The sequence below is a fragment of the Bactrocera latifrons genome, unplaced genomic scaffold (assembly GCF_001853355.1).
Source record: "Bactrocera latifrons isolate USDA-ARS-PBARC rearing strain unplaced genomic scaffold, ASM185335v1 scaffold_73, whole genome shotgun sequence".
In the NCBI taxonomy this organism is placed as follows: Eukaryota; Metazoa; Arthropoda; class Insecta; order Diptera; family Tephritidae; genus Bactrocera; species Bactrocera latifrons.
Genome location: NW_017537412.1, coordinates 1,256,790 through 1,269,398, shown reverse-complemented (window position 1 = coordinate 1,269,398; position 12,609 = coordinate 1,256,790). Strand labels below are relative to the sequence as shown.

General features: G+C 35.9%; 2 protein-coding genes across 6 annotated transcripts in view; one reads left to right on the top strand and one right to left on the bottom strand.

Annotated features, from left to right (window-relative positions):
- LOC108976142 (carboxypeptidase D) overlaps window positions 1–1,142 on the bottom strand; it is a 49,335-nt gene extending 48,193 nt beyond the window's left edge. For 4 of the 5 annotated variants that reach the window (XM_018945067.1, XM_018945069.1, XM_018945070.1 and 1 more), the window contains exon 1: window positions 769–1,141. The gene's annotated coding sequence lies outside the window, so the exon portion shown is untranslated. Of the gene's footprint in view, window positions 1–768 lie in introns of all 5 variants that reach the window. The other variant, XM_018945071.1, reaches the window with a different exon arrangement.
- An 8,847-nt stretch (window positions 1,143–9,989) lies between these two features.
- On the top strand, window positions 9,990–10,826 carry LOC108976118 (serine protease SP24D-like). Its single transcript, XM_018945031.1, has one exon. It carries the CDS (start codon window positions 10,005–10,007, stop codon window positions 10,779–10,781), a length of 777 nt encoding a protein of 258 aa, XP_018800576.1. The 5' UTR covers window positions 9,990–10,004; the 3' UTR covers window positions 10,782–10,826.
- The last annotated feature ends 1,783 nt before the right edge of the window (window positions 10,827–12,609 follow it).

Sequence of the window (12,609 nt, the reverse complement as noted above, 5' to 3'; positions counted from 1 at the left end):
TTTTTCTAATCAATATTAATTATTTATTCCAACATGAAATTATTAACATTATCATCATTTATACCCGCACATACACAAATCTAGGTGTACAAAGCCTCTTTAAGTCAAACGCTGACCTACAAAATTTCTCTGACCGCACAAAATTAAAGTGCAAGTATCTACGATACGATTGAAGAAGACACAAAGTGTCGAGTTTGGACATGTGTTTGTATAATGCCTACAAAAGTAAACAAAAAAGAAAGAAAAAAGACGGAGACACAAATTTGAGTTCACTTCTATTGTCAAAGTTTCAGGCCTCCATTTTTAGTGGGGTTAGGCGCACTTAAACGATTTTATAGCGCTTTGACTTCAACTGTAAATACATACAAACATGTATGTATATAAATATATATAAAAAAACACTTTTATTTTAGTTTTAGGGAGATTTTCTCATTTGTGACTTGTGACTTTGACTTTGACAGCTGATTGACTCGAAAGGTTGGCGTCAAACCATTGTAAATAATATATACATTTGTAGAACTATATAATATGTGTATATATATAGAATATATTTCTATGCCTATGCGCTAAAAATTCATTTGTCGACCAAAAACAAAAAAAGAAAGACGAAAACACTTCGACTTCACACTCTGCTAGGGTTCAACAACTCTGTGTTGACTCTTTCACATGTTTCTAAAATCATCCCGACATATGCATGCCTATATGTATGTATGTATGTACACTGTTCATTAACACTTTTTGCAAATAATGCCTCAAAATCATAAATACCTTTTCCAACAATTCGCGCAGTTGTTCAATAAATACACACACACTAACACATATGCGTGTCGCAACACTTTAAAGTCAAATTGATTTTGTTATTGAAATTCACAATCAGAATTTCCTTCTTTAATTTATTTAAATATTTAAATTTATTGCATTTCTCTTTTCGTTGACTTTCTTTCCTTCATTGGAGCATGAAATGCCAAATACACTGAGTTGTTGTTGCTGTTTTATTATCACTTTGTCGCCTGTGTCCAGCAGAAATACACGCACGCACGCACACGCACACAAACTTTATGTTGTTCGTCGTTGAGTAAGCGCCGTGTCTTGAAACCGAAGCGACCGTTTGGTTGTAACGTTGAAGCTCAACTGAAAGCTGAAAGCGGTTTTCACTATGCTTTGACTGTGCACAGCACTGAACTTGACTCGAACTCGAGAGATGGTGGTGTGTTGGACGCGTTAGAGCCCGTCGCTGCTCTAGAGGCTAGAAGCCGTATGCTTGTTTGTGTGTGTGTGTGTGTATATGGTGAATGTTGGCGCTTGCTGCCTTTGGGGAAAATTATGTTGTTCACAATCTGTCTCTTATACACATCTAGATGTGTATAAGAGACAGCGTTAGAGCCCGTCGCTGCTCTAGAGGCTAGAAGCCGTATGCTTGTTTGTGTGTGTGTGTGTGTATATGGTGAATGTTGGCGCTTGCTGCCTTTGGGGAAAATTATGTTGTTCACAATTGTTTGCTTTTCAATCGTCGTCGATGGTTGTTGCTGCTGGTGTTGCTTGTCACCACATAGCCATAGCGCTAACAGTGGTACAGTGGGGTTAAAGTGGTAAACATTTTTTTTGTTGTAAAATTCAACTTTCTCAAATTGTAATGTGTTTTAGTGAACTTCATGTTACATGGGTTTCATTGGGTAAAAAACAGCAATTTTTTAAAAAAAAAAAAAAAAAAAAATTAATAAAAAAAATTAAATATTTCATTGGAGTTTTTTATTGTTGCAAACAGACACTATTAACAAAAAAATTCCGAAATTTTTGGAAAAATATATTTTTAACTCGGCCCTTGGTAAGCGATTTACGGTGACCCCTCGGAGAAAAGATGCACCCCCGTGGCCAGAAACCCTTCAACTTATGTAACCCCTTAATATTAGTATTGAAAGGTCAAAATTATATAGGCATCTAATCTAGCTTCTTCAAAATTATAGCCTGTTTCTTAGTCGAAGAAACATCGGTGCTTATAAATGGCACACCCTAATAGAGATAACAGTGTTGACCTTGGAAAACCATTTTTTTACAATTTTATGATATCTTTTATAATTTTAAATTACAAAGTTTAGATTGTTGTAAATTCTATCGAAAATATATCTACATACTATACTAATATTAATTTATTTAAAAGTCATTTTTGAATTTTTCAAAAAGGTGGTAACACTACGCAGTGCCATTTTTAACATTTTTTTATTTGATGTTCATTTGTTCATTTATTTTATCACTAAATTACTTTTTAATTTATATCAAATAAAATATTTGAAAGGGTGACAACCATTTCACAAAATATTTGCAACAGTAACAAGAATTTTTTATATGATGTACATTTGTTAACTTATTTCACCACTCAATAACTTTTGAGTTTTTAATAAATATAATTTTTGAAAGGGTGGCAACCTTTTTCCAAAATATTTCCAACAGTAACAATAAAAAAATCACTAAATTACTTTTTAATTTTTATTAAGAACAATTTTTAAAAGAGTGGTAAACTTTTCCGAAAATATTTCCAACGGTAACTATAAAGTTTTTGCTTTGATGTTCAATTGTTAATTTATTTTATCACTCAATTGCTATTAAATTTTTATTAAGTACAATTTTTAAAAGGGTGGCAACTTTTTTCCAAAATATTTCCAACAGTAACAATGAAATTTTTTGTTTCATGTTCATTTGGTCATTTATTTTTTCACTCAACAACTTTTAAATTTTTATTATATATAATTTTCGAAAGGGTGACAACCTTTTCCCAAAATATTCGCAACAGTAACAAAGAAATGCTTAATTAATTTCTTTTATATTAATAAATCACCTACTTTGTTAATTTTATTTCAATAAAATAGTTTAACAAGTGGCAACCCTACGAATTATATTTTTAATCGTAACCCTTTTGAAAACGCTTTAGTTCTAAACCCATATTGCAATAACTTTTTTATAAATTTTATTGTATAACATGTTTCAAAAGGTGGCAACCCTATTCAAAAGTATTTTTAGCTATAAACTTTCAAAAACATTTTCATTTTAAATCAATGTTTTAAAAATCAAAATTTTAAGAACTAATAATTTTTTAATTATGTTGTTGTAAACCATTCTAGTAATTTTCAGAAAAGTGTAAAGCAATTCTATAGAGGGGAACTCTTATCTATTATTTATTTAATTATGACATTGTAAAATTTATTTTTCAATTTTATTGCTTTAAAATGTCGGATAACAGGAATTTTCAGAATTGCTCTCCTCAAGATGTACATGCGACAGAAAAAGTATTCGGTACTGAAATGTTAATGTTAACAAAGGCATATACTATGAAACTGTTAAATTAATTCTAAAATTAATTAAAAACTATAAATTTGCTTCCCTTATTAAGCAAATTAGAACACTGTACTACTTATAATTGTACTCGCACAGATATAAGCTGGCAACAGTAGCATCAAATCTGTATTAAGCTGTCACTGTTGACATTAACATAGATCCGATAGCATCTATTGGTAACAGAGTATTTCCATAACAGGTTTTTTTTTACTACCGCTGGCTGTTAAATGTTATTAAATGGGTGCTAAATATTTTCCTACATTAGTGTCCATTTTGAGGCAGTTTTCAGAAAAAAAGTAGTAAATCACTCAATTTTATGAAATTAATGGATTTAATAACTGCTGTCCGCACGAGTTTGGTTTTTGTAATTTATGCAGTTGCGAGGGTATTGTTTTTACTTATTGTTGCTGCATACATTTTGTTTTTGGTATTGGCATTTACAGGGGCAAGTCTCAAGTTTATTGTCCTGTAATTGCAATTCCATCGGAATTTTCCTGTTTTAGACGTCGGTTATGCTTAGTCAATGAAATTGCAACGTGCCATTAAAGTCGCACAGTAAATAATTATTTCCGATTTTAATTGGAAGTCATATGAATGTGGATATGTTATAAGATATGGTGACAAGTTCAAGTTCATTTGCAAGTGTTTTACTATAGATAAAAGCATTAATGTGGTAAGTCTTTCGCAATCTTCTGCCGAAACCTAAAGTTTTCTCAGCATGAGAATGAAGTACCGACAAAGTTGACAAATTTCCTGTGAAGTATATGATATAATGTACAAAGAGAGGGCTTAGATGTTTTGGTTTCTAAGGACAGATTTACAGTCACATAATTCCCACAACAGCCAGTTCTACGCAATAGCAATTTACTCAGTTCTTATCCGTAAAAGGGCTGTTATTTCAGGGATCTAATCTTGTTTTGATCTGTAACGAGAAAGGTAAATAGCATTGCTTTAAAGTCAGTAATTGGCGCAGATTGTGGCGTCTCCCTTTTTGTGGATTGGGCAGAGCACACCTAAATTTCAATCGTTGGCCATACTTTTGACCGACCATATTCTAGAAAGAAGCTGATGCATGCCCCTTACCAGTTCTTTGCCGCGGTATTTGAATAGCTTGGCGGCAATCCACGGCTTTCAACCCTTTGTTGTTCTTCAGACGGGTAATTGCTATTCGAACTTATTCATGGTGGGGCAATAGAACGTCCGCTTCATCGTCATGGATTATGGAATCGGGTTCACCATCCCCTGGTGTTATGCTTTCAGCAGGCTGGAGAAGTGTACCATCCATAATTTCAGAATGCTCTTGGTATTAGTTACTAGATCACTTCAAGTGATTCTACAAACGTATAATGCGGCCTTGAAATCTTCGCCGCATCTTTTCTTAGAATTTTTGAGCATTACCCCTGTCGACCAGCTTATCAAGACCTTCATGCTCACGCATTTCGGCTTCAGTATTTTTTTGTCTGTGTCGCTTTCCTCTTTAGAAGGTCATATACCTCTCGCTATTTCCATGATCGACATTTTACCTCCATCTGCTTTAGAAATGCTGCGCTCATATTCGTATGTGGATCGATTAACCAACTATTTCTTATATTTCACTGAAGCCAGTTCCTTCAAGTTTGCGCTTTACAATTGTCAAATGTTTTTTTAATACTTTTACTAATAGAGACATAGCGATGAGTTAGTAGTTGCTTTTGGTTAAAAAATATAGCGAAACAAATCATAAAATCAAAGTAATGAAGGCGCGTCTAACTTGTACAACTGGTCCGTTATGCTTCGCGCGCATGCGAAGTATGAGCCAAGTTGCTGTCACCGACGCTTTTCAATGTCAAGTCGACGACAGTGCAATGACATGACGATTTTAATGCAACATTATTGCCTTTATTATATACATTTATTTAATTTAGTTATATTAGGTGTTTATTAATTGGGAAATACAGGAAGATTACAGTTTTAAGGCAAGCCTTCGACGCAATAAGGGAAAGCAATCGAACTGGGTCGACCAGTGAGCCCACCAGAGCGGGAAGTTTACAAATGGACTGTTTGCAGACTGGACTCTTGGAGTGCCGGACAGATTGCAGTAAAAGTCAAGTAAGGCATTAAATTACACTTCAACTTACTTTTCTAATAAAGTTTAATGCTTTTCTTGGGAGGTATAAAATTTATTTTTACAAAGCATAATAAATTTGTTGTGTGATAATTCGAAAAATGAACGTAGAGGCACACCTACTTGTTATGAATTTACCAAATATAGTTTACTATGTACTGGGTTTTAGAAATGAAAGAAATTTGCTATTACTCTGGCCGCTCAAATCAGAATCGCGGAAAAGTTAAACTCTGGTGGCGATATGATCCTGCCAGCACTGCTGAGTTATTTTAATACGCCGTATCCTCTTAGTTTGTTAAGACTTTCTATTACATTGTCAACTGTATTATTCTAACAAATCCTTGCTTTTTTTATAATAATTTCCCATTGAATCTCTCACTTATCTTCGAGACACCCACTTTCTGCTATAAAACGTTCCAACATTACACCGTCAGAGACATGAAAGAAAACGTTTTATTTTAACATCGATTTCACCATAAAAACGAAAGATCAGCAAGGAGGGAACTTAGAACAGGAACTGATGCTTTTTTATATCCGGTAAAGGAATGTCACTACAGCAGTTAGTACAAATAAATTACTTTTTATTTAAGAAAGTCAGAAATTTGAACAAGGAAAACTTCTGAGCCAATAAGAGATCTCATAATTTCGAAGACCCAGATATTTTTGTCTATCTTGGAACCAGTTGGTATTGATACCAACTTCAATGTCAGCCTCGAAATCCAACGTAGAATAACTCTTACCAGCAGGTACTACTTCAAACTGAGTAGGCTATTGAGAAGTAAAGTACTCTCTCGAATACCAAAGACCAAACTCTACAAGTCACTCATCATCCCCGTCCTGCTATATGGTTCCTAGGCATGGACGATGGCAACATCTGATAAGTCGACGTTGTTGCGAGTTTTCGAGAGAAAGGTCCTGCGGAAGATTTATGGCCGGATATCAGATTCGATCGAGCGATGAGTCGTATGAGTTATATGACGACATTGACAAAGTTCAGCGAAACAAAATACAGCGACTACGTTGACTAGGTCATGTCGCTCTGAATGGACAAAAACACTCTAGCTCTGAAAGTATTCGACGCAGTACCCGCCGGGGGAAGCAGAGGAAGAGGAAGACCTCCACTTTGTTGGAAAGACCAGTCGAAGAAAGACCCGGCACTTTACTTGAACGACTGGCGCATTGTTTTAAACTCGGCTGTAACCGCGTAAACGTTGTCTTTTCCAATAAAGAAGAAAAAAAATCTTTTTACAGAATGGATGGGAAGGAGGTGCGTTTTTACGTTCGAGAAGAGGGAACTATGAACTACAACAGTAGACTTAAAATAAGCACAAAAATGAGTTCTCTAAGAAAAGTGGATTACCTCAAGGAACAGCCAGCACCTTGATTTATGAAAAGTCCTCTTAAAGTCTCCTCTTTAAATCAGTGTTCTTTAGTAAAAGAACGTGTCGTAAATGGTTTTATATGCTGAGTATTTGGTAAGACCAGCTCGGCGAAGTGTTTGATGATTTCTTGCAACCAGGCAAATCACTGGGGCCTTGTATCGGACGCTACTAATATGTTTGAATCGAGCATTGAAGGAAAAAGACAATAGTTCAGCACGACAACACTCAGTCACGTGCTACCAAGGTTGTGAAAACATATCTGGAAACTTTGAATTGGGACATCCTACCGCACCCGTCACACTCTCTTGACAACGCACCTTCTGATTTCTCTTTACTCTGATTGATGACGCACGACCAGGCCGTACAGCTCTTTCATTCAAACGAAGAACTAAAAAATGGATCAATTCATGGATCGCGTCAATGGACAAAAAAATGTTTCGACGAGGAATGCAGAGGCTGGAGCAAAGAAGGAAAAGAGGTGGCAATATAATGATGGCAAATATTCGAAGACAGAGTATGTAACGATTTTCTTTCCAACAAATCGCCAAATCATGAGAAAAGCGGTGGTTTTTTATGATAATAAATAGCAAAAGAACAAAAAATGTCTCTATCACTAATGGACATAAAAATAGCCATATAACAAAAAACCAAAAAAGTTGTCTATTTTTAGGCGCACTCGTAAGTAAAATTGCTGAATCGTTGGCAAAATAGTGAATGCGAATACAAACACTGACAACTACGAGTTTGTGCACACACATACGTATTCCCGTGCATTGCTGGTACAATATAGCCCGGTGAGCCATTGTCATTTACTTTAGTCGTTTTAATATTAAATACGTAAAATTCACTAGAAATATGTGTCCCATCGAACGACCAACTGGTATAAACTATTTAAACTGGCATAATCTCTTTAATGAGTTGATATGAAGTATGTTCTCTCCCACCGAGTTCACATTCATATGATCGCTTTTTTACATGACAGCACAGGCCAAATATACCGAGCCATGAAGTTATGAATTGAAGCCGGTAACTTTTAATGAAATGAGATCGTTGAAACACCGTACTATTAAAACGTTAGGAGACCTCGCAACAGACAAAGCAGCACGGGCCTTGGCGCCTTAAAAATCTTTCACTGTAGATCTAAGTGGAATTTATCAAAATCGAGGATAGATACATTGTGGCACCCTTTGTTCGAGAATATATTCTAAAGCAAATTTGTTAAGAGAAAAAATGGGAGATCAAAAATTTCTAGTCTGTTTTACATGATATGTCCTGTCCTGTGTAAAATTTTTCAATATTCACTGAATTTATAACAAAAAAGAAAAGTGCGCAGATAAATCACTTTAGTTCGAAGTAAATCTATAAGAATTTTACCGCTTGGTGCCAGAGAAACAATAGAGCATCTCTTTTGTACTTGTCCCGCATTGGCAAGACGCTGTCAGTGAGGCCGCAGAGTCTGTTAAAATTCGCGTCAAGCGAAGGCATCTTTAAAGATGACTACTTCTCATGGACTTAGCAACTGAACTTCATCTTGTATCGCAAAAGGCCGAAACTGATCTATGCGTGGCATATTGCCCTACCAGATGAACCTAACCTAACATAATCTAAATCCACAAAATATTGAATTCAATTTAAGGTTCACTGGGAAAAATATCTTTGACGTCACAACTGACTTATGTATTCACCACATCACTACATTAACGGCCATCAATTTTCGTTTGGTTCATGGAAAATGAGGAAATAAACAACAAAATTTCGCATCCTGACGCTCTCTGCCTAACATGAAGATGGCAAGGGCGCGAATAAAGAGACTACCTTGAAATTGAAACGTGCTGTGAGTTCAATGTCATGGGCAGGAAGCCAAAAAACATAGGGAAGCATCTAAGAATATAAGATGAATGACAAATTAAAAAAAGGAAAAAATAAATTAGCTGGAAACAACAAAATCACGGTATATTTGGAAAATCACTTCTTTATCCATGTGCGCGTGAAGCATAAGCATTCTTTCTTGCTTTAATTAGAAAATATCGGAAGCTAAATTTAATTATACAATTGTCTTTAAATAGCTCAAGCTTCCAATACTTTCTAAAAGCACCTCATGCGTTAATAACTGCAGAAGTTCCATTAACGCCTTACCGACATTCAACAATTTCCTCGTATAATTCAAGATCATGGACATTACGTCTGGAGCATCTACTAACATGGTTTGAAGGTGAGACGGCAAAAGCAAAAACGAACGCAGCCAGAAGCAAAGCCACCAAGGCTGGTGGTGACGACGCAGTCGGTGTACGAACAACCAATTGCAGAAAGGGCTGAAAAACTAAACTCGTTTGCAGCGAATATACGTGAATAATAATGCAGCGAGAGCAATGAGAGCAAGAGAGAGGCCGAACGGGAGAGCGCTTCACCAAAAGCTCTTATAAAGTAAGCAAAGTTCGGTTGGTAACTTAGGTAAGTAAAGAAGCCTTGTATTTGTTATATATGTTTTCAAACTTTACATGCAAGCTTCGAAGAACTAAGGTTTGTGTTTAGGCTTAAAATTAGCTCTTTTCAGTGCCATTATTTATGTTTCTACTACGTCCTCGGCAAGGTCGAGTCAATAAGGATTTTTAATTTTTGGCATCACTGTGTGTCTCATGTGTGAAAGAGATGGAGCTTATGTAGCATCAAAGGGATCATTCGTATACTCTAACGAAGTCAGTAGTGGAGAACCACCAAGAGGTGTGACTTTCAAAGCTTGTTTAGAACAGTCCAAGTGGTACAATATTAAGTCTATAAGGTGTGGGACTGTGGGTAACCGACGTTCAGGTTATATAGCCAACACCATATAGTTATCTACCCCTCAATAAATCAGCGTCAAATTCTTGGCTAAATTCAACTTTTTGAAATGAAGTTCTTATGTAACTGACATTATCGATCAGTAAACTTGATTCAGTCTCAGTCAACTGAAATATACTGAAATTAAACGAAATGCTGTTAGACTTCTGTGAACGTAACTGTAAAAATATGCCGTAGTATTGATTTACTTATTTTAATTTCAACAAAGTACAACTTATCATTATAATTATCACTGGTGTAATAATTTTAAATATTGTACAAGTCAAAAGTATGCCATTGGTTCGCATATATATATATGTGGAACCATACTAAAGCCGAAATGCCATTCGCCTGCTACTTGTTCAGTGAATATGACAAACTTGAAAACGGTTATCATAATTTTCACTTTAATCTCCGCAATTTCAGTCAACTTCTCGAGCGGTGGGCGTCGTAAAAGTCGTCCTCCTGTGCAACCGCGCATATATCACGGTCGTTCGGCAGCGAAAGGACAGTTTCCCTATCAGGTATTGTTGCATATTGAAGATGAAGCGCACGAGCATATTTACGCCTGTGGGGGATCAATAATATCGCGAGATCACATTTTGACTGCAGCACATTGTATAGTCCACGCGAAAACGCCTGGTGACATAACCGTCTACGCCGGTACAATATATTATGCCGATACCGTTGAAAGGCGAGTTTCACAGATGACAATGCATCCTGCGAATGGCGGATATAATAATGACATAGCTGTATTAAAATTGAAAGCTTCGTTAGAGTTTAGCGATGTCATCGATGCCATACCATTAGCTAAGAAAGATATACCCGACGGTGCACCAGTTATCGTGAGTGGCTGGGGCAACGTGAACCGTTTTAGGGCTGCATATGTACTACAATATGACACGGAATATTCGATAAGTCGTGCACAATGCCTGAGGCGTTTGGGTACATTAGGAAGCACGATGCGGTGCATGAGGCGGCCGCTTGGACATGGCACTTGTAGTGGTGATTCTGGTGGTCCGGCGGTTCATAACGGTGAACTTATAGGTGTGAATTCATATATTATAAATGATTGCGGCCTTGGATTTCCCGACGTGTTCACTGATGTGGTTGCGACTAGAGCATGGATACTCAAAAATATGAAGTAATAAAGTTGAAAATAAAGTGATCTTCTCGTTGAGAAAAGCTTAAAAAAATGCGGATAGAAGTTTTCAAAAACAAAAAAAAAATAAAAAATTATGTATGAGTCACGTGATTCAATACGTATTTGGTAAACAAAAAAATAACCGGACAATTTGCGTCCTTTGGATGTGACATAAAGCTAACAATCTGAACAAACTGGTTTTACTTTCTTGACCTGAGAGGGTAAGAGGTTAACAGGAAAATCGTCGGCAGTTAAGGCATCGAAGGTAAAATTCTCTCAATAGAATGCTAACTATAAAAACGGCTAGTTTGTGAAATATGACAGCAGCTCTCTTCAACCACTCAACTATTATATTGTTCGTCAAAAAAGTCTTGAGGTATTTTCGCTAGTTGGCGCTGAGAGCGCGTAGTTCTAGTTTTATTCGTCGCATTGGGTCATGCTATACCTTTTTGGAAAGCTAATTTCATATTTTATTGATTGTCGTTTCTTTTAAGTCGTTCGTGAGTTATGGCGTCGCAAACATGGAGCAAAATAAAGAGAAAATACGGCATATTTTACAGTACTACTACGATAAAGTCAAAAATTCATCTCAAGCCGCCAATAAAATTTGTGCAGTTTATGGACCCGATACAGTTTCCATTTCCACCGCACAATGCACATGTAAGGCCTAAAGTCTTCGCGGACAACTTAGCTTCGATTCGGGCTCGAGCAAAGCATCGAAAATTGGACTCAATGGATGAACCATCGGGGAATTGGCCGCAGCCAACATCGAAATGGATTACCTTTTATATAAAAGTAAGCGGTGCCACGACTAATTTTAATTGCGGCTCCTTGAAAGCCTGATGTTATTTCGGGGGTAAAATTTTATGTCTTTGTCTGTATTTATTTATTAATTTTTCGCGCTTATGGTAGTTTTGAACATTACCGTTATGGGCTGTGCGGGATGTGGAATGTGCAGCGTTATCATCCATTTTCACACAGTAGGTAGGAGTTTTAGAGTTTCTCTGTAAATTAGTTGAAAAAATCTGTAAAATCCAACCCTAATGCAGACAGAAAGTACACAAATATTTAAATATACTCGTATATAGGTAGGACATAACAGGAAAGGAACGAATGTATGTATGCAGGGTCGGTGGTATGTGGTCAAAATACATATACTATATTTATGAATACCCATATAAACCACACTTACTTAAATAAATATATACAAAACGTAATAAAATGAAACAACAAAACAAATTTGCAATTGCGCACTTTGTCTTGACGGAAACTGCAACATTTTTCGGGCACGAAACACATCAAGTTTATATAGGTCACCAATACAAATAGGATACATATAAAAAACGGACCCAAACACATACATACATAAGTAAGTATACGTATGCAAATAGTGCAAACTTTGTAGCCAACGGTAATTATAAAAGTATCTCCACCAAATATAATATGTATGTTTGTCTAAAGAAAAAATTTTGCGAGAGAGAAAATCATAGTTGCTGAAAAACTGACTATTGAGAGAGATGCTCCTCAAATATATAAAATAAAACAAAAACAGGGAACCTTTTTACTAGGAATTTCTTTAAGAGCCATGATGACGATTTTGTGATTTAAAAAAAACAATACTACATGTTGCAAGAATAATGAGCGAAAGTTTGGAAAAAAATAATAACATTTTTGAGTTATGCGAGAGCTCCGAAGGCTCTTAAAAGTGGTTCTCCATTGTTGCAGTGAATCCAGCTTTCTCCATGAATGAAGCCAAAAAATAGAAATTCTCGTTAGAGTAGAAGATACTTTACCTATAATGGCATTTGGTGGGCCGAAATTCAATTTTTAAT

Excerpts from the sequence above, each read along its gene's own strand:
- LOC108976118 (XM_018945031.1), top strand. The coding sequence starts at position 10,005 with ATGACAAACTTGAAAACGGTTATCATAATTTTCACTTTAATCTCCGCA.